The sequence below is a fragment of the Oncorhynchus clarkii genome, chromosome 18, assembly GCF_045791955.1.
Source record: "Oncorhynchus clarkii lewisi isolate Uvic-CL-2024 chromosome 18, UVic_Ocla_1.0, whole genome shotgun sequence".
NCBI classification, from domain to species: domain Eukaryota; kingdom Metazoa; phylum Chordata; class Actinopteri; order Salmoniformes; family Salmonidae; genus Oncorhynchus; species Oncorhynchus clarkii.
This window is the reverse complement of record NC_092164.1, coordinates 7,174,768-7,197,743: the sequence shown is the minus strand read 5'-3', so window position 1 is coordinate 7,197,743 and position 22,976 is coordinate 7,174,768. Positions and strand designations below refer to the sequence as shown.

The 22,976-nt window shown below is 44.0% G+C and overlaps 2 protein-coding genes across 4 annotated transcripts in view; one reads left to right on the top strand and one right to left on the bottom strand.

The window, feature by feature from the left end:
* The window catches only part of LOC139372956 (general transcription factor II-I repeat domain-containing protein 2-like), a 979,173-nt gene that overhangs the window by 701,815 nt on the left and 254,382 nt on the right, over nt 1–22,976 (top strand). The window lies entirely within an intron of this gene.
* Nucleotides 777–22,939, bottom strand: LOC139372939 (voltage-dependent L-type calcium channel subunit beta-4-like). Of its 3 annotated transcripts, XM_071112821.1 has the most exons (14): nt 22,807–22,939; nt 19,309–19,392; nt 12,836–13,018; nt 12,351–12,473; nt 10,034–10,161; nt 9,358–9,434; nt 8,483–8,502; nt 6,947–7,027; nt 5,355–5,413; nt 4,832–4,941; nt 4,207–4,358; nt 3,665–3,760; nt 1,743–1,928; nt 777–1,538 (listed from the first exon to the last, which is right to left on the bottom strand). In XM_071112821.1, exons 1-14 carry the CDS (start codon nt 22,870–22,872, stop codon nt 1,263–1,265), a joined length of 1,641 nt encoding a protein of 546 aa, XP_070968922.1. In that variant the 5' UTR covers nt 22,873–22,939; the 3' UTR covers nt 777–1,262. The 3 variants fall into 3 exon arrangements, with proteins under 3 accessions (XP_070968922.1, XP_070968923.1, XP_070968924.1); XM_071112822.1 differs by lacking the exon at nt 9,358–9,434 and having other exon boundaries at nt 8,483–8,504; nt 10,037–10,161; XM_071112823.1 differs by lacking the exons at nt 19,309–19,392; nt 22,807–22,939 and adding an exon at nt 16,475–16,569.

Sequence of the window (22,976 nt, the reverse complement as noted above, 5' to 3'; positions counted from 1 at the left end):
TCTCAAGTAATTAGACTGCACCTATTTTGCACCAATGTGTGCTCTCCCTCCTTACACACCCTCTATTTTACACAGGGATATTACTACCAAAGGGAGCATTACTTTTTCAAGTCAGGGAAAACATGCCAGCTACACAGAGAATCAATGATCATGATGCAAAGGACCCTGGGAAGACACAATCCAACGTTAGTGGAGCAGCATGGACGGTCATCCAATCACGAGGCTGGCCAGAGAGAAACACAGGAAGTAGCATGGACGGTCAACCAATCACGAGGCTGGCCAGAGAGAAACACAGGAAGCAGCATGGACGGTCAACCAATCACAAGGCTGGCCAGAGATGAGGCGAACTCTGATTGTTTGACACCCCTGCTTCTTGTTATAATACCTCTATGAGTCTCTGACACAACCGAATCAGAGCAGCGAAAAATACTGAGATATGCAAAGTATCGACTGTTGCCGAAGAAAGGCCAAGCTAGACAGGTGTTCAAATGGCACATACAGTATCTGACATGTGAAAGCACTTGTTAACAAAACAACCAAATACTCCACATGCTCCTCTCAGGAATCAGTAAAGGTCTGGAAAAATACCACTGCCAGTCATGGTGGGGCAGGTCTACGTATACAACTCCCCATGACAACAGACATGTACTGTAAGTGAATATATTGACGATACTAGCGAAACTCTCTCAGTCAGCATGCAAACAACTGAACGGTCTGGGGACTTTCAGCAGTGACTCCACCACTTGCTATGGCGACTCATGGGGGGGGGGGGGGGGTTGTGGGTATGCACATGTACCCACAATCTAACCATGCTAGCTAAAATAGCTTAGCTTGTTGTTAGCTTAGCAAAGTCCAAATCTCAATATCATATTACTTTCCTCTTCCACCCATCTCTTTGTGTGGGGAACACAGGAACTAGGAAAGTCCCCTTGTGAGGAAAAGCAACTCAGTCATATGAGTTGTATTAACTCAGTTATGTAGCATTAGCATCATGTCCTTCTTCCTCATCCTGACCACATTGATTAACAGGGGTCCCTGCCAGTGCCAAGGCAAGACTGAGAGACAGAATGGGAATGAGAGGTGATTGGAGGTTTTGTTCAGGAGGGCGGGACTACTCCTCATCTAACGCCTGAAGTAAAACAAATAATCGAAAACAACAGAATTGGACACAATATTTTGAACGGGAACCATTTTGACTCTGTTGCCACCAGAGAGTTGACTTGAGGCCTATAAGGGTTGTGAAGCTGGGACGTCATTCGGGCTCAAAGCCTGTGCCGGGAGTCGTGGCTGTAGCTGCCCGGGGAGGAGCGGTTGCGGTGCGGCTTGTAGGAGTCTTGGTAGGGGTCCTGGTAGTCCTGGTGGTACGGGTCTTGGTCTCGGCTGTGCTGTGAGCCCGACGACATGCGGTTGCGTCCCTTGTGCGCCCGCTCGTTGTGGTAGTTTTCGTCGGCGGTCATTAGGTTGCGACGCTCGTTGGGCGTGGAGTGGTCTCCCGTGTGGTTGCTGTGTTGTCTTATTCTTTGAGTCTGCTGGTTCACCTCATACACACACAAACAACCCCTTTTTGTTACATTTCTGTATGTTACACTGGGCACTAATCAACTCATCTAACTTATGACAATTAACTGTCTCCCCTTAAAGGTACATCACACTCCAAACTCAACATTTTTGGACAAACTTTGATTTTGGAGTGTAATGTCGCTTTAACCCCATAGCGCTGTAGCTATCTGTTGATGACCAACCTGCAGTCCAGAGATGGTGGTGGGGTAAGGAGTGAGGGCGGTGGGGCCCAGGTTGCGTCCCAGCAGGGGGTTGAGCGGCGTGGCCATGGAGGTGTGTGTGGCCTTCCAGTAGGCCTCCAGATACTCAGCCAAGTGTTCACACGCATCCTCCAACTGGTTCTCATCCAGGATGATGTCAAACATCTCCTGTTAGAGGGGGTGAAGAGAGGGAGAGAGTGAGAGAGGGCGAGTGAGTGAGAGAGAGGGACAGAGAGAGAGGGGAGAGAGGGAGTGAAAGAGGGAGATGGAGTGAGAGTGGGAGATGGAGAGGGAGTGAGAGAGGGAGATGGAGAGGGAGTGAGTGAGAGAGGGAGATGGAGAGGGAGTGAGAGAGAGAGGGAGATGGAGTGAGAGAGGGAGTGAAAGATGGAGATGGAGCGGGAGTGAGAGTGGGAGATGGAGAGGGAGTGAGAGAGGGAGATGGAGAGGGAGTGAGTGAGAGGGAGATGGAGAGGGAGTGAGTGAGAGAGGGAGATGGAGAGGGAGTGAGTGAGAGAGGGCGAGAGGGAGAGGGAGTGAGAGAGAGAGGGCGAGAGGGAGAGGGAGTGAGAGTGGGAGATGGAGAGGGAGTGAGAGAGGGAGGGAGTGAGAGAAAGATGGAGATGGAGAAGGAGTGAGAGAGGGAGTGAAACAGGCTCGCATGATGAGTAACGTGGCATTAGAGCTGAGCTGACTTGTTAGCTCCCTAAACGAATGCCTAGGCTGTTTGGTACTTCACAGAAAACCTGGGTTCAAACCCCGGTCAGTCACACAAACTGAATATTGTCATTTTGTCACTTGATTGTTAATAGACCTTTTTAATGGCCCTGTCTTGAATCAACCTCAAGCAATCCCAGGGAGACATTGTTGGAGGTTCATGTAGAAAGAAGACACCTTGAAAAGGAGCAATGGGTGGTGTAGATTAAAGAGACAGTATGCTAAAGAGACAGTGTGCTGGGTTGTGTAGATTAAAGAGACAGTAGATTAAAGAGCAGTATGATGGGTGGTGTAGATTAAAGAGACAGTATGCTGGGTGGTGTAGATTAAAGAGACAGTATGATGGGTGGTGGTGTATGCTGGGTGGTGTAGATTAAAGATACAGTATGCTGGGTGGTGTAGATTAAAGAGACAGTATGCTGGGTGGTGTAGATTAAAGAGACAGTATGCTGGGTGGTGTAGATTAAAGAGACAGTATGCTGGGTGGTGTAGATTAAAGAGACAGTATGCTGGGTGGTGTAGATTAAAGAGACAGTATGCTGGGTGGTGTAGATTAAAGAGACAGTATGCTGGGTGGTGTAGATTAAAGAGACAGTATGCTGGGTGGTGTAGATTAAAGAGACAGTATGCTGGGTGGTGTAGATTAAAGAGACAGTATGCTGGGTGGTGTAGATTAAAGAGACAGTATGCTGGGTGGTGTAGATTAAAGAGACAGTATGCTGGGTGGTGTAGATTAAAGAGACAGTATGCTGGGTGGTGTAGATTAAAGAGACAGTATGCTGGGTGGTGTAGATTAAAGAGACAGTATGCTGGGTGGTGTAGATTAAAGAGTACAGTATGCTGGGGGTGTAGTTAAAGAGACAGTATGCTGGGTGGTGTAGGTTAAAGAGACAGTATGCTGGGTGGTGTAGATTAAAGAGACAGTATGATGGGTGGTGTAGATTAAAGAGACAGTATGCTGGGTGGTGTAGATTAAAGAGACAGTATGCTGGGTGGTGTAGATTAAAGAGACAGTATGCTGGGTGGTGTAGATTAAAGAGACAGTATGCTGGGTGGTGTAGATTAAAGAGACAGTATGATGGGTGGTGTAGATTAAAGAGACAGTATGCTGGGTGGTGTAGATTAAAGAGTCAGTATGCTGGGTGGTGTAGATTAAAGATACAACATGCTGTTAGAGAGTCACTCACCGGAGGACACTGGGCCAGTTTGTCAGCTGCCACCAGCTGTACGTTCAGATGCTTGCTCTGAGACTTCCCTCTGGACTTGACCAGCCTCTGCAGAACCTAGACGGTGGGAAGACATTTATATATGTGTTAGATAGTGTCAGACCTCTGTTCAAATGGTCCTGCTCTTTTCTAACTAATAATGTTATATCTACACACGTTTTTTACGGGAACACTGCTTTTCACATCTTTAACCAGGCAAACCGGTCAAATAGAATCATTTAAAATAAATTAATAATCCATTAGATAAATTAAAGTGTATTTGTCTGATAACAATACACATGTATAACTCTAAAAGCCCTCCACTGATAAACCAATCAGAGTCTAAGCATGTTGACATTCATTTTCAAAAGGTCCCAGTGGCTCAGTAGGTTATAGCGTACTGTATAATTGACAATGTTGACGGTTCTGTGAGTTGTTTTAGATGATGTGTCTGCTTCCTGGTCATATCATTACCTATAGTAGACATGGGTGTGTTTCAAATCACATGACCCTCCAGTCCCTACCTTGGGCGAGGAGACCTTGACATGGACGATGATTGGAGCCAACGAGGTCTTGAGCAGCTGGGCTGGGTGATTGATGGTGTCTGCGTCCAGGATCACCAGCTGTAGGGACCTGGCCAGCTCAAAGATCCTCTCTATCTCACTCTGCACCTCCGCTTGGAGAACAGGATGGAAACAACACAAGACTTTAGAATACAACTTCATTGTCCATTCAGGATGGACATTTTACTTCGGCATCACCGTACAAGAATCCTACACACTGAAAACAGTCAGCCTAGTACACTATATATACGTAAACAAATGGTACACACTGACTCCCATTCCTTCATTGCATTCCCAATACATTGATTCATTCAAGTGGTGTCTAGTATGTCTAGTATGGACACTGAAACGTAAGCCAATGAATACGTTGAGCATTTGATTGAGCCTGTCTGGAGAGCCAGATGGGCGGAGTTTGCACTTTTGGGACTATTCCATTGATTCCATTGTGGGAGGTAAGCTCAATCAAGCTAAATCATTCGTCTTTAGCCGGGTCTAGCTACAGAGGAGAGTAGGCAACCGTCTTCGATACACAAGGAAAACTCAAAAGACTCCTACAGTAAAATAGATACATTTTGGAGGTACATACCTAAACTGGACCTGGTGTTTGATCTCTCGATGATGGCCCGCTTGCTGGGGTTATTCAGAACAGACCTCTTGGCTAATGATATATCTGCTGTGACTCGTGTGATAGATATCCTGAAATGGTCAAACAAAGACACCAATGTAGGCTTTTTTTTAAATATTTTTTTTTTACCTTCATTTAACTAGGCAAGTCAGTTAATTTTCAATGACAGACTAGGAACAGTGGGTTAACTGCCTGTTCAGGGGCAGAACAACCTTCTCAGCTCGGGGATTTGAACTTGCAACCTTTCGGTTACTAGTCCAATGCTCTAACCACTAGGCTACCCTGCCGCATTCAGTGGATAAATACTGTAAACCTTATTTTGCAGACAGACACTCCTTTACTGAAGCTCTATTCCATGTGAATTTCGAGGCCAATCTACCTCGAAGGGCTTCATAAGTCCACTCATTTGAGTGGAACCGAGTTTAAAAATAAACAGACAAAATAAAAAAATAAAGAAGGAAGGAAGAGCACGCTTTCACTTTACCTGCCGTCAAATCTATGCTTGAGGAAGTCAAAGAGTGCTTTCTGCATCATATCCGTCACCTGTGGAGAAAGAGAAGCCAAAAGAGGGGAAATAGTGGAGAGAGAGAGAGATTGGGAGAGAGTGAGAACGAGAGTGAGACAGAGAGAGACAGAGAGAGAGTGAGAGAGACAGAGAGAGAGAGACAGAGAGGAGACAAAGTGAGACAGAGAGAGAGCCAGAGAGAAAGAGAGAGAGAGAGAGAGAGAGAGGGAGAAAGAGAGACAGAGAGAGAGAGGGAGACAGAAAGAGAGGGAGAAAGAGAGAGAGAGACAGAGAGAGAAAGAGAGAGAGAGGGAGAAAGAGAGAGAGACAGAGAGAGAGGGAGACAAAGAGAGAGAGAGAGGGAGAAAGAGAGTATGGTTAAAAAAGAGAACATTTAACTCTAACAGCCATGACATCAAGCAAACTTCCTGGGAAAACATGGTGCTAAGATGTCCCATGACGACAGCCTACGTGCAACAAACCATTTATCATTCTAACAATTCTCTTCTAGTAGTTCTGATATTCAGCCATTTGACAGGGGGATACTGAAAATCATATCAAACATGCTATTTCATTTAATAGAGTTCTACCCTGATACTAAACAACTACAACTTCTACTGGATGAGTGCAATAGTGAAGCAGGATTTGGGGTCAATTCCATGATATTACATTTTTTATTTAACTAGGCAAATCACTATCAGTCAACTCACTAGATAGATTCATATTATGTTACTGAAATGCAAAGGACAATCCTCATAGTCAACAATAGACTAATTTCAGCCTAAAATGGATCTCCTGAAATGACTGAAGTTAGATGGTATCATGGAACTGGTCAGAGGCCTGCCAGTAAGGATGGTGGCCTATACAAAGATCCTTTAGTGGCTGGTTTAACAGCAGTCTAGTCTAGACACACAGTGATGCTGCTTTCAGGGGTTCTCCTTTCTACTCTCTCTTCTCTTTCCTCTCGCCTCTCTCTTCTCTATCTCTCCTCTCTCTTCTCTCTTCTCTCCCTTCTTTCCTTTCTCTACTCTATCCCTCCTCTCTCTTCTCCTCTCCTTCTAATTTCAAACGTTACTCTACTTCTGATGCTGAGCATTTGCACCCAGAAGGTTGTTACCGTGGCAACAGAGCACACTGTGGGATGAGGCAACTGATTGTGTACCCTCCATGCAAGGAGAGAAAGAGAGAGAGGGAGAGAAAGAGCGAGAGGAAAGAAACTCCCTGTACTATGGTGTTCTGAGAATGACTAGAAAAAACATCAACAAAGCACCTCACTCAGCAGTCTAAATATAGACTCTAGTAGAGCTCTAACAGGCCTGTGTCAACACAATATTAGAAAAACATTGCGTGCATATAAACATGAATGATTATAAACATGAAGTCAATAGAAACATCATCCAGCCATGAGGAGATCTTTTCTCAATGAGATGTGATCATGACAGCCGCAACAACAATCATTTAACATAATGCACTGTTAATGTCATTCCACCAATGGGAGCTCTAGGATGGGCCCCGTGGGAGGAGTCAGAGGATGATCATGTGACTCGATGGCCGCCGCTGCTGCTGCTTACCTCATAGCCCTTGAGGGAGGGCCCCACCAGCACCACAGGCCTCATGGATGGCACCACGTCGTAAGGGGGGACGTGTTCAGTCTGTAACAAAGTAACAAAGGAATCAGTGGAGCAGGGGGGAGGGGGCCTCTACTCAAAACCCATTGGATGAGAAGTCAGAGGGGAGGGACCTTTTACCTTCTCATCCAATGGGTTTTGAGAATGAGATGAGGAGAGAGGACGCAAGGAGTCAAGGAAATGCAATTGAGATTTTCCCACAGTAATAAAATGGGATCGATGCACACCACAGTATGGGATGTATGGATCATTGGGACAGCACAATCTGACTCAAATCTATTTCACATTTTGTTTTTTTCTTTACCTTTATTTAACTAGGCAAGTCAGTGAGTGGGATGTTAGATGGGATGTTGGGATGTTAGATGGGAATGTTAGATGGGATGTTAGATGGGATGTTAGATGGGATGTTAGATGGGATGTTAGATGGGATGTTAGAAGTTAGATGGATGAAGGGATGTTAGAAGTTAGATGGGAAGGGATGTTAGATGGGATGTTAGATGGGATGTTAGATGGGATGTTAGATGGGATGTTAGATGGGATGTTAGATGGGATGTTAGATGGGGAAGGGGTTAGATGGGATGTTAGATGGGAAGGGATGTTAGATGTTAGATGGTTAGATGTTAGATGGGAGTTAGAGGGATGTTAGATGGGAAGGGATGTTAGATGGGATGTTAGATGGGAAGGGATGTTAGATGGGATGTTAGATGGGATGTTAGATGGGAGTTAGATGGGAAGGGATGTTAGATGGGATGTTAGATGGGAGGGATGTTAGATGGGAAGTTAGATGGGATGTTAGATGGGAAGGGGTTAGATGTTAGATGGGAAGTTAGATGGGAAGGGATGTTAGATGGGATGTTAGATGGGATGTTAGATGGGAAGGGATGTTAGATGGGATGTTAGATGGGATGTTAGATGGGAAGGGATGTTAGATGGGATGTTAGATGGGAAGTTAGATGGGAAGGGATGGAGGGATGGGATGTTAGATGGGATGTTAGATGGGAAGTTAGATGGGTTAGAGGGATGTTAGATGGGATGTTAGATGGGAAGTTAGATGGGAAGGGATGTTAGATGGGATGTTAGATGGGAAGTTAGATGGGAAGGGATGTTAGAAGGGATGTTAAAAGGGATGTTAGATGGGATGTTAGATGGGAAGTTAGATGGGAAGGGATGTTAGATGGGATGTTAGATGGGAAGTTAGATGGGAAGGGATGTTAGATGGGATGTTAAAAGGGATGTTAGATGGGATGTTAGATGGGAAGGGATGTTAGAAGGGATGTTAGAAGGGATGTTAGATGGGATGTTAGATGGGATGTTAGAAGGGATGTTAGATGGGAAGGGATGTTAGAAGGGATGTTAGAAGGGATGTTAGATGGGATGTTAGATGGGATGTTAGATGAGATGTAGGATGTGCACTGTACTATTGTAATGTAGACAGCTATAGTTGATGGAGACAGTTTGGTTTTACCATCACCCACTTACCACTTTTTGTTTCTGCTTTCCTGTGAAGTAAAACAAAACAGAATTGTCAATGTCTTGTAGTATTGTACTGTATCATAAGTCACCATAACTTGTCAGGTCAGAGACCTGATGATCCTGCGATGATCAGAATGTGATTTACAGGAAATACATTTTCAACCGAGGATTATAACTGACACACGAAATAAACATATACCCTTTAGATTCATCATCAAACATATAAACATGATCCTAATATCCTATGAGGCATATTCACAAAGTCACATGACTGAAGTTCAGGGGGGGTCAAAGTCTTGTCGATGGGTTCACCCTGTGGTAAGCCAAGTCTCAGAGCGCCTGCAGTCCTCAACTGGAGGAAGAGGATGGGAGAATACACTATATATATACACTCTATGGATCCACAACCCAGCAGGCAAAAGTTGGTATGGGATGTTATAATGGCATCATATTCTGGTTGTAAACTGGTTTTGTTGTTGTTGAGAAGTCTGATAACTGGATTACAACCAATGTTAAATTGACATCATATTCTGGTTGTAAACTTTCATACTTTGGTTGGTATCTGTTCAGATTACAACCAGTTAAAGACGTCTTTCTCCGATTGCTAAAAAGACATCCAGAAAAACGTCCTTTTACAGCCATAATACAACTTGACCATGATGTCACAAAAAGACGTCACAACGATGTTGTTGCAACCAGTTTTGCCCGCTGGGAATCATTTATCTTAGGTTCTATGGAGAGACATGGGAAGGCTTAAACACTAAGCAATCCTTGTTCTACGTCTCATGTTGCCTTGACAAAGTTGTCTAGTTCTTCTCTAACCTAGCGGAGGGCCAGTAGGGGCGGACAACGTCCCCCCATCATGTCTAAGAGGCTCTCACCTGCAGAGGAGATAAGGGGTCTGATCGAGGCGGACACCTCATCCTCTACACTTGAGGAAGAATTGCCTCCAGACTTACTGGAAAAGACAAGAGGGAGATAAAAAGAAACACAAGAATCACAGAATTAATGTGGCGAACGGCGACGGGGTTCTAAATGCAGAATCCAGGCCTTATAGGGTGAACGAAGGACTCGAGGTGAGCCTCTCAACTCATCCCAAGTCTAGTCCTCTCATTACGCTGAATTAGTGTTAAAACTGAACAGGCCTAGTGCCGCGAATGGCTCTGAAGGCTAGTACGCACACGAGACAAACCACTGGTGACGGGAGCTTCCAGAGCGATTAAACAGACAGAGCAGCTAGGTCGCTAGAAGAACCAAAGCATTACTGATTATTAAGGTCATAGACCTTAGAAATATTTAGGTTGTTCTATTGTGGATATGGATGGAGAGAAATGTAATTATTCATAATGATCTGTAACACTTCCTATGAGTACCCTCTTTATAACACATCATAAGCACATTTATAACCAAATGAGTTGTACTAATTTGACTCATTTGTCGTAACCCGAATCAGTTTTGCTAAACTAAACATAGCACTGCTGGCCCCTTCCTAACCCCCTTCCCTGGGTAACAAGGTCTCTGACTGAGCGAGAGAGGACTGGTGATGGGCTGCCTTACCCTTGGACTCGCCCTCTCTTCTGTTCCTGCTGGATGCGGATGTTCTCTAGCTTTAGGGGACTGGGGATGAAGCCGATCTCACAGCCCTCCTTGACCAGCCGGCCGATCCACCAGTCGTTGTTGAACTTCTGGATGGGTTGGGGGTGTGGTTGAAAAATCAGTTTCAGTACGTTTAAACAGGCAGTCCTCATTTGTCTTTTGACCAATCCGATCAGTTCTGAAAAAGATCTGATGTGAAAGATCTGATGTGATTGGTCAAAAGACCAATTAGTGTAAGAAAAGATCAGAATTGGGCTGCCTATCTAAACGCAGCCAAAATGACATGAACATAAGGAAATAAGCAGTTTTATCTAGTTTGAACAGACAGTGAGTGTGTTTCAGAACACAGGTACTAAATTCAGTGTATATGCCTTGCTGTTGTCATGACTGTCCACGAGAATCCAAATAGGTCAGACCCCCTCTCATCCGCAGTGGGCGGGAGGAAAGAACTAGAACGGGATTAACAATTCAAGTCCTGTTGTAAAGATTTAGGTCTCCCTCTCCAAATTCACCATAGTGTTTTGCTTTGTCTCAACAGACCTTTTTCCCGCTGAAACTCTAACATGTTCAAAAGCAACTACTTTCTAACATAGAACGTGGGGAATGGTCAGAGGTGATATATAGAACACTAATGTCATTTTGTTTGTTATTTTGTGATGTCATTAAAAAATGTTAAATGTTACTGTAACTTGGAAAGTAAACCCACGACATGTATGAAGTTTCCATACTATGCGTTGTGCATGTAATATAAAAAATTATACGTGTTTTTGTTAAGAGAGGGATGTGATTCGAGAAGCTATATGAGATCATTGTTTTACACAACTTTGTACAAATGACAAGTAATGCCCCAGAGTGAGAGCGGGTCAGCATGACGGAACCACCCCTTTTGCAACAAACTATATAAATGAACATAATAGACCAGAAAAGCGTCAAGCTGCAGCTTTACGTTTAAAGTGGTTTGAACTGTGACTATCAACACGAGGTAGAGACGATAGTCACCTCCTGGACAATCACTGGTACGGCTGATTAGCTGTCCTAAGTAAAGTATCTTCGAAAGCGAATTTAAGTAGGACCATTATACTACTCTGCTCAAACCATCGTATTATGCTACTCTCATCACCCCAATGGGAACCATCGACATGGCTGGCTAGACTATCTTCAAAGAAGCATCTTCAATATCGAATGTAAGGAAAATAAACTGTGTAGTTCTGTGCAGGACTGCACGGCAAGTCACCGGATACCAGACAACTACAAAGAAGAACAACAGTAGACTTGTTGGAACCCTTTTGGAAAATCAGAGCCTTAAAAGCATGTCACAAAAAGGCCCAACTCCTTTTGCAAGTCGACCAGAGATCCGGCAAATCAAGCGGGCGGCGGGTCATGTGCAAAGTATATGGTTACTGTAAATGAGAGTAGTTTCTGAAAGTACCAATGTTAAGTGTCTCTGTCCCCCCCTCTCCCTCCATCTCTTTTGTAACAAGCAGCCACGTTGTTGTCATTCCGCTAGGGACCTGTTTTGAGCGTATTAGGTTTCCAGTCAATAACCGATGCAAAGTGTGTATGTTTATCCTGAGTTCTCATTTAATTAGCTAGTAAATAAATAATTTAACCAATTTGTGTAGTACTGAATCATAAGTAAGGCTGGGGTTTTTGCAGATGCATGGAGGTTACGACTGTTCAGAATGAAGATATGATACGAGGTTATGATTAATAAGTTTATAGATGTGATAGGTAAAGACCTTCAGTGTTTAATTCGGGAGATGGTAACTCTTTAAAGAACCGCTCTCGTGGTGCCCCAGATCCTAATGAGTTAATTGTTACATGACAAATTTAATCGGATAACAATTAAACATAGTTAGGTAATTAGATAAATGTCTTCAGATTAATGTTAAAGTCAAGTCACGACACTGTTGTAATAGTGGTTGATAACGGCCCTGCGTCAAATACATATCAAATTCAGGAGGCTGGTGGCACCTTAATTGGGGAGGACAGGCTTGTGATAATGGCTGGAGTGAAATCACATGGTTTCCAGGTGTTTTATACCATTTCATTTGTTTCATTCCGGCAATTATTATGAGCCGTCCTCCCCTCAGCAGCCTCCGTTGATTCTGATTGCTATGCTAAATCTAGCTTGTCTGGTACAATGGTATAGTCCGAAAACTGCACACTCTGACCTACATCATTTGACATTGAAAAGTACTTCACAAATGTATTTTATTAAAATCTGGTTGATTGTGTGCCAAAGTTCAACCTTGCCTCTTCTGACAAAAAACATTACCTCCTTTATGTGAAGGAAGTCCTTAGCATCGAATGAGATGGCGGTTGCTGGCACCGGCACGTCCTCGTCCAATGCTCCACAGTAGCTGACGTTGGTCTTCACAGCAAAGGCCACGGCTTTAGCCTTTGGGAGAGAGAGAGAGACAAGATTCAGTCAGAGAGCCGCAAAGTATGAACTTCAGTTCACATGAATGAACTATGGCTTACAAGGCTTAATAAAGCCTTCATAAACCCTTTATAATGCCTACATGGATGATTCACAAATCATTTATAAGCAAATGTCATACAATATAAGGGTGCTATAACAGATCCTTACATCTGCTTCTTTGCCAATTGTGGCATAACCCTTCTACCATCCTTTACATAGTACAGTCTTCTTGCTGCACAAGTCCAGCTACTACCCTCATATTTCACTTAAAACTTAAAAAAAATGTTTTATCCTTACTGAACACAACCTAGTGAGGTATCTCTCTCTCTGGGTCTCACCTTGGCTCTCTCCAGCTGCACGGTGGCCTGCTGCTCCTTCTGCTCTCGGGTCTGGGCCGGGGCCTGGGTCCCCGGGGCCCCTTGGCTCGGGCTCTGGCCCTGGACCTGCCCCGGCACCTCCCGCTCCTCCTCCAGAGAGACATCCGAGTCCGATGGTCTGCTTGTGTAGGAATCAGCTGAGCCCTGCAATACAACAGGACAGGGACAGACAGGAAGACAGCAGCTGTCACCATGATCACACAGCCAGCATCATCATCACCAGGACGTCACCAGGTGGAGGAGGTTGTAGGATGATGTTCTACAGTACCCATAATGCTCTATAACTGTATCCAGTTTATCTTACTAAACAGAGGTGAGGTGATTTGGACTTGATTGATTCATTAAAAAAAAAAATGTGGGGGGAGCATTTTCTACTCTTCTCACCCACATACGAAAGGTCACTTTTGAGACTTTTTTCAGTGAGAACTTGAAACAGCCCATGGAGTTTATAGTTTCAAATGATTTGGAAGACTATTTCAAAGAATGGCAGCTGAGTACAAATACCACTATTTAATACCACTATTTAATACCACTATTTAATACCACTATTTAATACCACTAATTAATACCACTATTACATCTAAAAAGAACGTCAGCTTCACTCCTTCTAGTAGAATAGTTATGGTTATCCCGGACTAAGTTAAAGTAGTTAAATAGGTACCTGGGGACAATACTGTTGGGTCTGTGGACAAGCTGATGTACGAGACTCACTTTAATCTGAGAGACTCTCTCCTCCACTTTGACCTATCGGAGGCTTTCAAAGTGGGAATGGTCAAGATGAGTACGTGCTGGAAGTTTCAGAATAATCCTGACTAATATATTCTGAGATGACTGCAGTTTATTTTTAATTATCTTGGGGGCACTTTTGTACCAGGAAGAGCATGTCTCGTGATGAGCTAGCACCACCTGAGACTTGATTGCCCAGATGTTTGATTACCACACATGACCACCAGTTGGTTATACATGACCACTGGTTACACATGACCACTGGTTACACATGACCACCAGTTGGTTACACATGACCACTGGTTACACATGACCACTGGTTACACATTACCACTGGTTTCACATGACCACCAGTTGGTTACACATGACCACTGGTTACACATGACCACCAGTTGGTTACACATGACCACTGGTTACACATGACCACCAGTTGGTTACACATGACCACTGGTTACACATGACCACCAGTTGGTTACACATGACCACTGGTTACACATGACCACCAGTTGGTTACACATGACCACTGGTTACACATGACCACCGGTTGGTTACACACCGGTTGGTTACACATGACCACTGGTTACACATGACCACCGGTTGGTTACACACTGGTTGGTTACACATGACCACCGGTTGGTTACACATGACCACCGGTTGGTTACACATGACCACTGGTTGGTTACACATGACCACCGGTTGGTTACACATGACCACTGGTTACACATGACCACTGGTTGGTTACACATGACCACCGGTTGGTTACACATTACCACCGGTTGGTTACACATGACCACTGGTTACACATGACCACCAGTTGGTTATACATGACCACTGGTTACACATTACCACTGCTTACACATTACCACCGGTTACGCTCATATGTGAGCAGTGGCCCATAGGTAGCCAGACTGACCAGGAAGGGAAAGGGGGATACCTAGTCAGTTGTTCAACTGAATGCATTCAATTGAAATGTGTCTTCTGCATTTAACCCAACCCCTCTGAATCAGAGAGGTGCGGGGGGCTGCCATAATCGACAGCCACATCTTCGGCGCCAAGGAAACAGTGGGTTAACTGCCTTGTTCAAGGGCAGAACGACAGATTTTTACCTTGTCAGCTCGGGGATTCGATCCAGCAACCTTTCGGTTACTGGCCCAACGCTCTAACCACTAGGCAAACTGTCCCCGAAGGTTGGCTGTGACTGGAGCGTGAGTTAAAGTATTGACCCAAGCCTTGGCCTTAGAAGAACAGAGAGTGAATCTACTAAAGATAATCCAATTGGGGAACAACATTAACTCAAGTGTGTTTGTATGTGTGTGCCTGTGTATGTGTGTCAATATCGCTTTAGGAACGTAGAAAGTCTCGCAGTCTGCTAAAATCCACAGACGCTAGTCATAGTACAGCACTTTTTTTTACAACAGACAAGCTATTTCTTGGGCTTACTTCAGCACGGGCTCTATTGAATTGTGTGGGCCAATCACTAAATGCCAGGTCTGGGAAACAAAAAACGAGGAGGTTTGCTTATTTAGAAAAATAAGTGATTGCTCTGAAAAAAAAAAGAAATTGCATCTTGAGTCAATGCTATTAAGAAACAGATGCTGATATAAATTAATAGATCACATTAAGGTTCTGTGATAAAAGTACTATGAGCCTAATTATTAATCACAATCATTAAATGTTTTTTACCGGGTGTAACCTTTATGGCACAAACACACGACACAAATCAACCTGCACGGCTCTTGTTCAAAGTATTTCTGTTAGTAATAGTAAAAGCTCCCTGTTTTCACACTCTGTCTTATAACAGTGTGCTATTTGTGAAGCACTCACAAGCACCCAACTGACATACAGTATATTATAAGAACACCCTGTTAGAACAACCCCCCCTCCCCCACCCACACACACACACACCCACACACATACTACCACCCAGCACTTCTAGTGTTTTTGTAAACATTTATTCTCACGCCCCCCTCAACAAATACTATGTTCCTTTATATATATTCATTATATATCTGAATAAATCATTATAGCCGGTTGCTGATCAGCCGATATATACAAAATGGATAACGGGGTATATGGGTAGTTAGATGGGTGCATTTTGGGGTACAGAATCTCTTCACAGCCATATTGTATGACTGCCGGGCTTCCAACGGAGCACTGACGTGACTCATGTCTATCTGACTCCAGTATATGACATCACAACGCACGCTCCTCTCTGTCCTCTCTGTCCTCAGCAGCAGAAATACAACACACTGCTGTTGCCGGGTGTGAAAATAGAAGCTTTGGCCCTTTAAACAAAGGCAGTAAATGCAGCAGGGCTATACCCTACATTTGGAGAGGCTGTGATATGAGGATACATTATACAATCATAACCTCACGCAGGGAGCGACACGGCCCTCTGGGGGATAGGAATTAGCATTTACACACTGCTCTTCTCTCGCTATATAATGCTATCTCCATCTTTGTGCTCCTACGTGTGCTGTGCATTAAATGGATGGCTACAGTGTACATTGTATAGCTATCATCAGCCATTGAAATGTGCTGATGATATGATGCAGCTATTCAGATGCATTGGGCTGACGCTGACAGACACATATTGCTACTTATTCTTATACACATCATCACTAATTACACTCTCACGACTGTGTGCGCGCACACACACACACACGTCTGACTCTGTCTTCTCCTTACATTGAACCCCCCCCAGCGGAGACCGCGATCCTTCCATCTACAGCATGAGACCGTCAGCTTACCTACAGTAAGCCCTGTGTTTGTGTGTGCACCACAGCTGAGCCACCTCCATCGACAAACACAGACACACACGCTCAAACACACACACACACACGATCTGAAGCTAAACCCCCCCCCACCACTCACCGCCTCCGAGTCTTCAAATCCATGCAGGTACAAATTGTCATACATGGAGGTCTGCTATTTCCAAAAGCACCTCTAGAAGAATAAAAGGAAGAGGGGGAAAAAAACGAGAGAGCGGAGGAGGAGGCTGTAGTAGAGGAGGGGGAACAGGAGGAGGAGGAGGAGGAGGAGGGAGCCACCACAGAACACAGGATGGATGGGGGGATGACGGTAAAAAATAAATCCCTCCTTTTTCGGCTGGAAGAGGAGAAGGGGTAATAGCAGTAGCAGAGCCAGCCTGTTTGGTTTCCCCTTTGGCCTGTTTGGTTTCCCCTAGGCCTGCTTGGTTTCCCCTAGGCCTGCTTGGTCGATGGTTGTGCGTTAGCCCGAGCCTGGATGCTACTGGCTCACATTATAAAGCAGAGAGGCTCTCCCTAGAGGCAGCCCAATCCTGGCATTTCATCAGCCCTTCCAAACACACCGAACGGAGCAGCATAGAGAATCCTTCCTCAATATCAGCACCCGATGACAAAGCCAATGTGCAGCAAGTCGATTGGCTGTGCAGCAAGCCGATTGGCTGTGCTGCCCTCCACTCAGCTTGGACGCACACGCACTCTCTCCTTGACTGAGGGAGTATAGGAAGAGGGGGATGACAGCAGCACCATTCTCTCTCTCTACCCATCTCTCTCTCTCCCTCCCCTCTCTCTCTAACCATCTATCTCGTTATGTCCATCTCTGTCCCCTCCTCTCTTTCTCTCTATCCATCTACTTCTCTATCCATCCATCTCTCTCTGTCCCCTTCTCTTTCTCTCTCTATCCATCTATCTTTCTCTCTCTCGCCTCCTCTTTCTCTCTCTATCCATCTCTCTCCCCTCTTTCTCTCTATCATCCATCTTTCTCTCTCCCCTCATCTTTCTCTCTCTCCCCTCTTTCTCTCTATCATCCATCTTTCTCTCTCCCCTCATCTTTCTCTATCTCCCCTCTTTCTCTCTATCATCCATCTTTCTCTCTCCCCTCATCTTTCTCTCTCTCCCCTTTTTCTCTCTATCATCCATCTTTCTCTCTCCCCTCATCTTTCTCTCTCTCCCCTTTTTCTCTCTATCATCCATCTTTCTCTCTCCCCTCATATTTCTCTCGCTCTATCTCTCTCTCTCCCTTCTTTCTTCTATCCATCTCTCTCTCTCTCTCTTCCAGTGTATAGGCTAAGCACCACAGATATAACCAGAATATAAAACAAAAGGAGCTGTATGGAGTATAGTGGATAACCAGAATATAATTGACTTAGTCCAAAATGTTTTGCTGTACCACAACGTATTGCATGTTATAATTGTAAGCTTTCATTCTGATAGTCACATTATCATTTTGATGCTTATTTAAGTGTATCCGTTTCTAAAATAAACAAGGGGCAAAAGACAAATAAGAAAATAGCAGGTTCATAAAATCTACTGGACCTTCTTATGGAAAGACACACTAGTAGAAATAGTTGAAATAAAGACATTGGCCTGTAGATATATTTTGCACAGTATTTATATTATAAAAAATATATGTATGTGTATCTGCATAATAAGTTCATGAAATAATAACAAAATGATGAGTGCTGGCCAACCCTCCTCCTAGAGAGATAGGTACAGTAAAGCTTTTGCTCCAGCCTTGATGAAACATCATTGTACTAATCAGCAGCTCATCAGCTCCTTGATTAGCTGAATCGGCTGTGTTAGAGTGGGGTTGAAGAAACAACCTGCTTACTCTGTTGCTCTCTATCTCTCTAGAACAGGGGTGGGCAACTCCAGTCCTCGGGGGGCCTGATTGGTGTCACAGTTTTGCCCCAGCTAACACACCTGACTCTAATAATCACCTAATCGTGATCTTCAGTTTAGAATGACATTTGATTAATCAGCTGTGTTTGCTAGGGATGGAGAAAAAGTGTGACACCAATCAGGCCCTGGAGGACTGGAGTTGCCCACCCCTGCTCTAGAAGGATCTGTCCTGGGGCTGCACAATGAAGGTGATTTGGTTGGTTTCCCCAGGTCAGCAACATATGGATGACTGAACGGATGACTGCTTTTCCAGTGACTGTTCTCTGGCTGTTCCCTCATCCTGGTTAGCTGTTAACTCCCTGCTGTAGTATGTCTCAAGGACCAATTCATGGTTCAATTCAACTGGGCTATGTAAAAGCACTACTCAGATGCTTCCAAGAACTGTGTCCTTGTTGTGTGCGTGTTTGTTTGTGACTGAATCTGTCTCTCTGTCAGTGTGGGTTCTCATCCCAGAACGTTGTGTTTCATCCCAGAAAGTTGTGTTTCATCCCAGAAAGTTGTGTTTCATCCCAGAAAGTTGTGTTTCATCCCAGAAAGTTGTGTTTCATTCCAGAAAGTTGTGTTTCATCCCAGAAAGTTGTGTTTCATTTCAGAAAGTTGTGTCTCATCCCAGAAAGTTGTGTTTCATCCCAGAAAGTTGTGTTTCATCCCAGAAAGTTGTGTTTCATTCCAGAAAGTTGTGTTTTTCAGAAAGTTGTGTTTCCAGAAAGTTGTCCACTCCCCTATGCCCTTGGTCACTCCCCATCACAGATCCGAGAAGACATGGCTAGGTGTAAGCTAGCAACAGCTCCAGCTAGTTTCCGCCATATTGCTTTCACCTATCCAGTCCTATCAGATCTGTGAAGAGGTAGTGAACGAGGACATTGGGAAGGGATCATCTTTCTGGAATTTAACCCATCCCAGCCTACCTGTGGTATAGGGTGAAGTTGCCAATTTACGCTGATCTTCAGTCAGTTTTCCATTTCCCCCACTAATGGTTAAGGTTAGGATTGGGGGAGGGGATCCTAGATCTGTACCTAGGGGAAACCCCAGAGGCCCTACCTGTCTGAGGATGAAGCTTGTGGAGGTGGTGCTGCCATCAGACCTCTTCAATCGGCTTCGCCTGGAGTAGGTCCCTCGGTTCACCTGTGTGGGATCAGACAAACAGCACAACCAACCAAGTCCTTCTCAAGGGGAATCAAGCTAAAGAACAACACAAACATGAACAGAAAAAAACAACAATACATATTGGTACAGTAGACAGCAGTTGCTGATGGAATTGCTTTCCGTGTTACATCTTACCTATATTACATAGTTGTATTCTATTTTATTCTATTTTGTTCTATTCTATAACTTGGTATGTGTACTCCGAGTCGGTATTTTATTTATTTATTTATTTATTTTATTTCACCAGGTAGGCAAGTTGAGAACAAGTTCTCATTTACAATTGCGACCTGGCCAAGATAAAGCAAAGCAGTTCGACACATACAATGACACAGAGTTACACATGGAGTAAAACAAACATACAGTCAATAATACAGTATAAACAAGTCTAAATACGATGTGAGCAAATGAGGTGAGATAAGGGAGGTAAAGGCAAAAAAAGGCCATGGTGGCAAAGTAAATACACTATAGCAAGTAAAACACTGGAATGGTAGATTTGCAGTGGAAGAATGTGCAAAGTGCAAAGTAGAAATAAAAATAATGGGGTGCAAAGGAGCAAAATAAATAAATTAATTAAATACAGTAGGGAAAGAGGTAGTTGTTTGGGCTAAATTATAGGTGGGCTATGTACAGGTATTCATGTCATAAGAATGAATTCACCTCAAACATGACCACAAATTGGGGAAAACAGTATTTCCCATTGACCCCCAATGTAAAAGAGTCAACTTAGTCACCATTTTTTTGTTATACAGAAATAACAAAACAATCTGAAGAGCTGCTGTGTTGTTCAATGTACAAGTAACCAGGTCAAAAATCCTGACCTATGGTTTGCAATGCTCCCATGTATGGAAAACGAGCCTGCGAGAAGACCTCTGTGGCTTCAGGCTATTCACTGTGGAAGAGTGAGGAATTGTGGAGACCCAGTGTCCAAGTAGACGACACGTAGCTAGCTATGTGTGTGGATAATATTTCATCACAGGTAAGACATTTAACTTGTTTAGTAGTCCGTTTTTATCTCCACTCACTACTTGTAAATTTATAGTCCATTCATTTGTGTTGTTGGTCTTGGATAGCTTAATGTTCTGGTTGGTAGCTAGCTGGCACTCAGTCACATGGCTAACGTTAGCGACATAGGACGATGCCTCAGGACTACCTGGCCTGATGACTCCTTGCTGTCCCCAGTCCACCTGGTCATGCTGCTGCTCCAGTTTCAACTGTTCTGCCTGTGGCTATGAAACGCTGACCTGTTCACCGAACGTGCTACATTGTCCCAGACCTGCTGTTTTCAACTCTCTCGCTCTACCGCACCTGCTGTTTCAACCTCTGAATGCCGGGCTATGAAAAGCCAAGTGACATTTACTCCTGATTTACTGACCTGTTGCACCCTCTACAACCACTGTGATTATTATTTGACCCTGCTGGTCATCTATGAACGTTTGAACATCTTGGAGAACAATCTGGCCTTAATGGTCATGTACTGTTATAATCGCTACCCGGCACAACCAGAAGAGGACTGGCCACCCCTCAGAACCTGGTTCCTCTCTAGGTTTCTTCCTAGGTTCCTGCCTTTCTAGGGAGTTTTTCCTAGCCACTGTGCTTCTACATCTGCTTTGCTTGCTGTTTGGGGTTTTAGGCTCGGTTTCTGTATGTATCTGCTGATGTAAAAGGGGCTTTATAAATACATTTGATTGATTGATTGATTGATGAGGGAAGTTCTACAATATTAGGTTTTTCTAAGTAGTGAGAATGCTTCGGAGCAGGCAATGTTGAAAAGTTATCATTAGACATGTTGTACTCTTTTTAAATGTAGTTTTGTAATTGTTTAAAACAAGCAGACAACAAGATAATTGTGCTTGAATAGGTATTGTTTTTCCTGTGAACCAATGGGGTAACCAAGGTAACCATGGGTTGTTTTCCCCACTGGTGGGCGGGGCCGCAACGTTCTATTTAATACCAACTGGGAGTATCAATTAGTCTATCTATTCTATATATTGATGTCAGGAGATTCCTGTCGCATTTGTCCTCTGTGATCCTGTCAGGCTATGGAAGACTGTGTGTGTGTGTGTGTGTGTGTGTGTGTGTGTGTGTGTGTGTGTGTGTGTGTGTGTGTGTGTGTGTGTGTGTGTGTGTGTGTGTGTGTGTGTGTGTGTGTGTGTGCGTGTGTGTGTGTGTGTGTGCACATGAGGCAGGGGAGTCTCAGTGTGAGAACTATCAGAGCAGCCCGGTGACATCGCCCCCCATAGGGCAGACATGACACTGACGGCAACATGACACCTACAGGCCAATCACAAGCCCCCAATCACAACCCCCCACTCTGTCTCTAGCCAGCCAATGTCATCCCAACATAGGAGAGATGTAATTTACTGTAGATCTGTAGTAGTACTAGTAATGTTATGTAGGCTAGTAATATGTCCACAATAACATTGAAATTCAAGGAAACATAATGATCTATAAGGGGTGCAAAATTCTGGTAACTTTCCCAAAATCCTGGTTGGAACATTCCTGGAATCAGGAGGTAAAATGCAAGAAATCCAAAAACCTCCAATCAGGATTTATGAAAACCCTGAGGATTTTGGGAAGATTTTCGGAAATTCTCAACCCGATCTATAATGAAGACTTTCACTGTTTCCGATTTTCATTAGCAAGTCTCTAAAAGGGCCAAATATAGGCCCATCCTGAACCTCTAAGGGGCAGGTTAATTATCTAGCAGTGAATTGCTCCACTTATGGCTAAGTCTCCAGAGTTAGCAGCAATGTCACTATTAAAATATCAGAACCTACTTTTCCCATGAATCTACACCAAATAGGGCCATCTTAACTGGGTCACGTTAGTCACTGGGTGTCCCTTTGTCTTGTATTGCATCTTGCTGCGGTGTGGCCGTAATTAGGTGAAAACACTTGGTTAGAAATCACATAGGCTAGGGAGGAAATAACACGTTACATGTTTCATAAAACCAGAAAATAAAATAGGGCATGTTGTCTGTTCAACACCTTACCAATTGTGACTTAGAGCACATGCATTACTTAGTCTAGTGGGGCGGCAGGGCGGCAGGGTAGCCTAGTTAATTAATAGGTGAAGCTAGCAGATGTCATTGAAAATAAGAATTTGTTCTTAACTGACTTGCCTGGCTAAATAAAGGTAAAATAAATAAAAATAAAATAGTAATTAATAGGTGAAGCTAGGATGTTGGATACTCTTCTTTGATTTAAAACAACACTCAGTAGCCTAGACACTAAATATTGAGATTGTATGATAAAACATTCCAAAACAGCATGAGGCGCGGTGTGTAGTAAAACAAGGAATTAAACAAGTGCCAAAGTTGTTTTTCTTGAAAACAAAACAGTTTCTGAGGAGAATAGTTACAACTGTCTATCTTCTCCCGTTGGTGTGACCTACCTGAAAGCTGGTCGCTTGGATGCCCTCGCCGATCTTATTCCGAATGTAGATGTGTCGAGACTGCATTTCGGCCAGAACATCGGTCCAAATGGGTGGTTGCTGCCTCTCTGGCCCAGCCCAGTGGAAGTGTGGTGGAGTGTGGTGTACTTGCTCCAGCTTCAAGCCCCTGC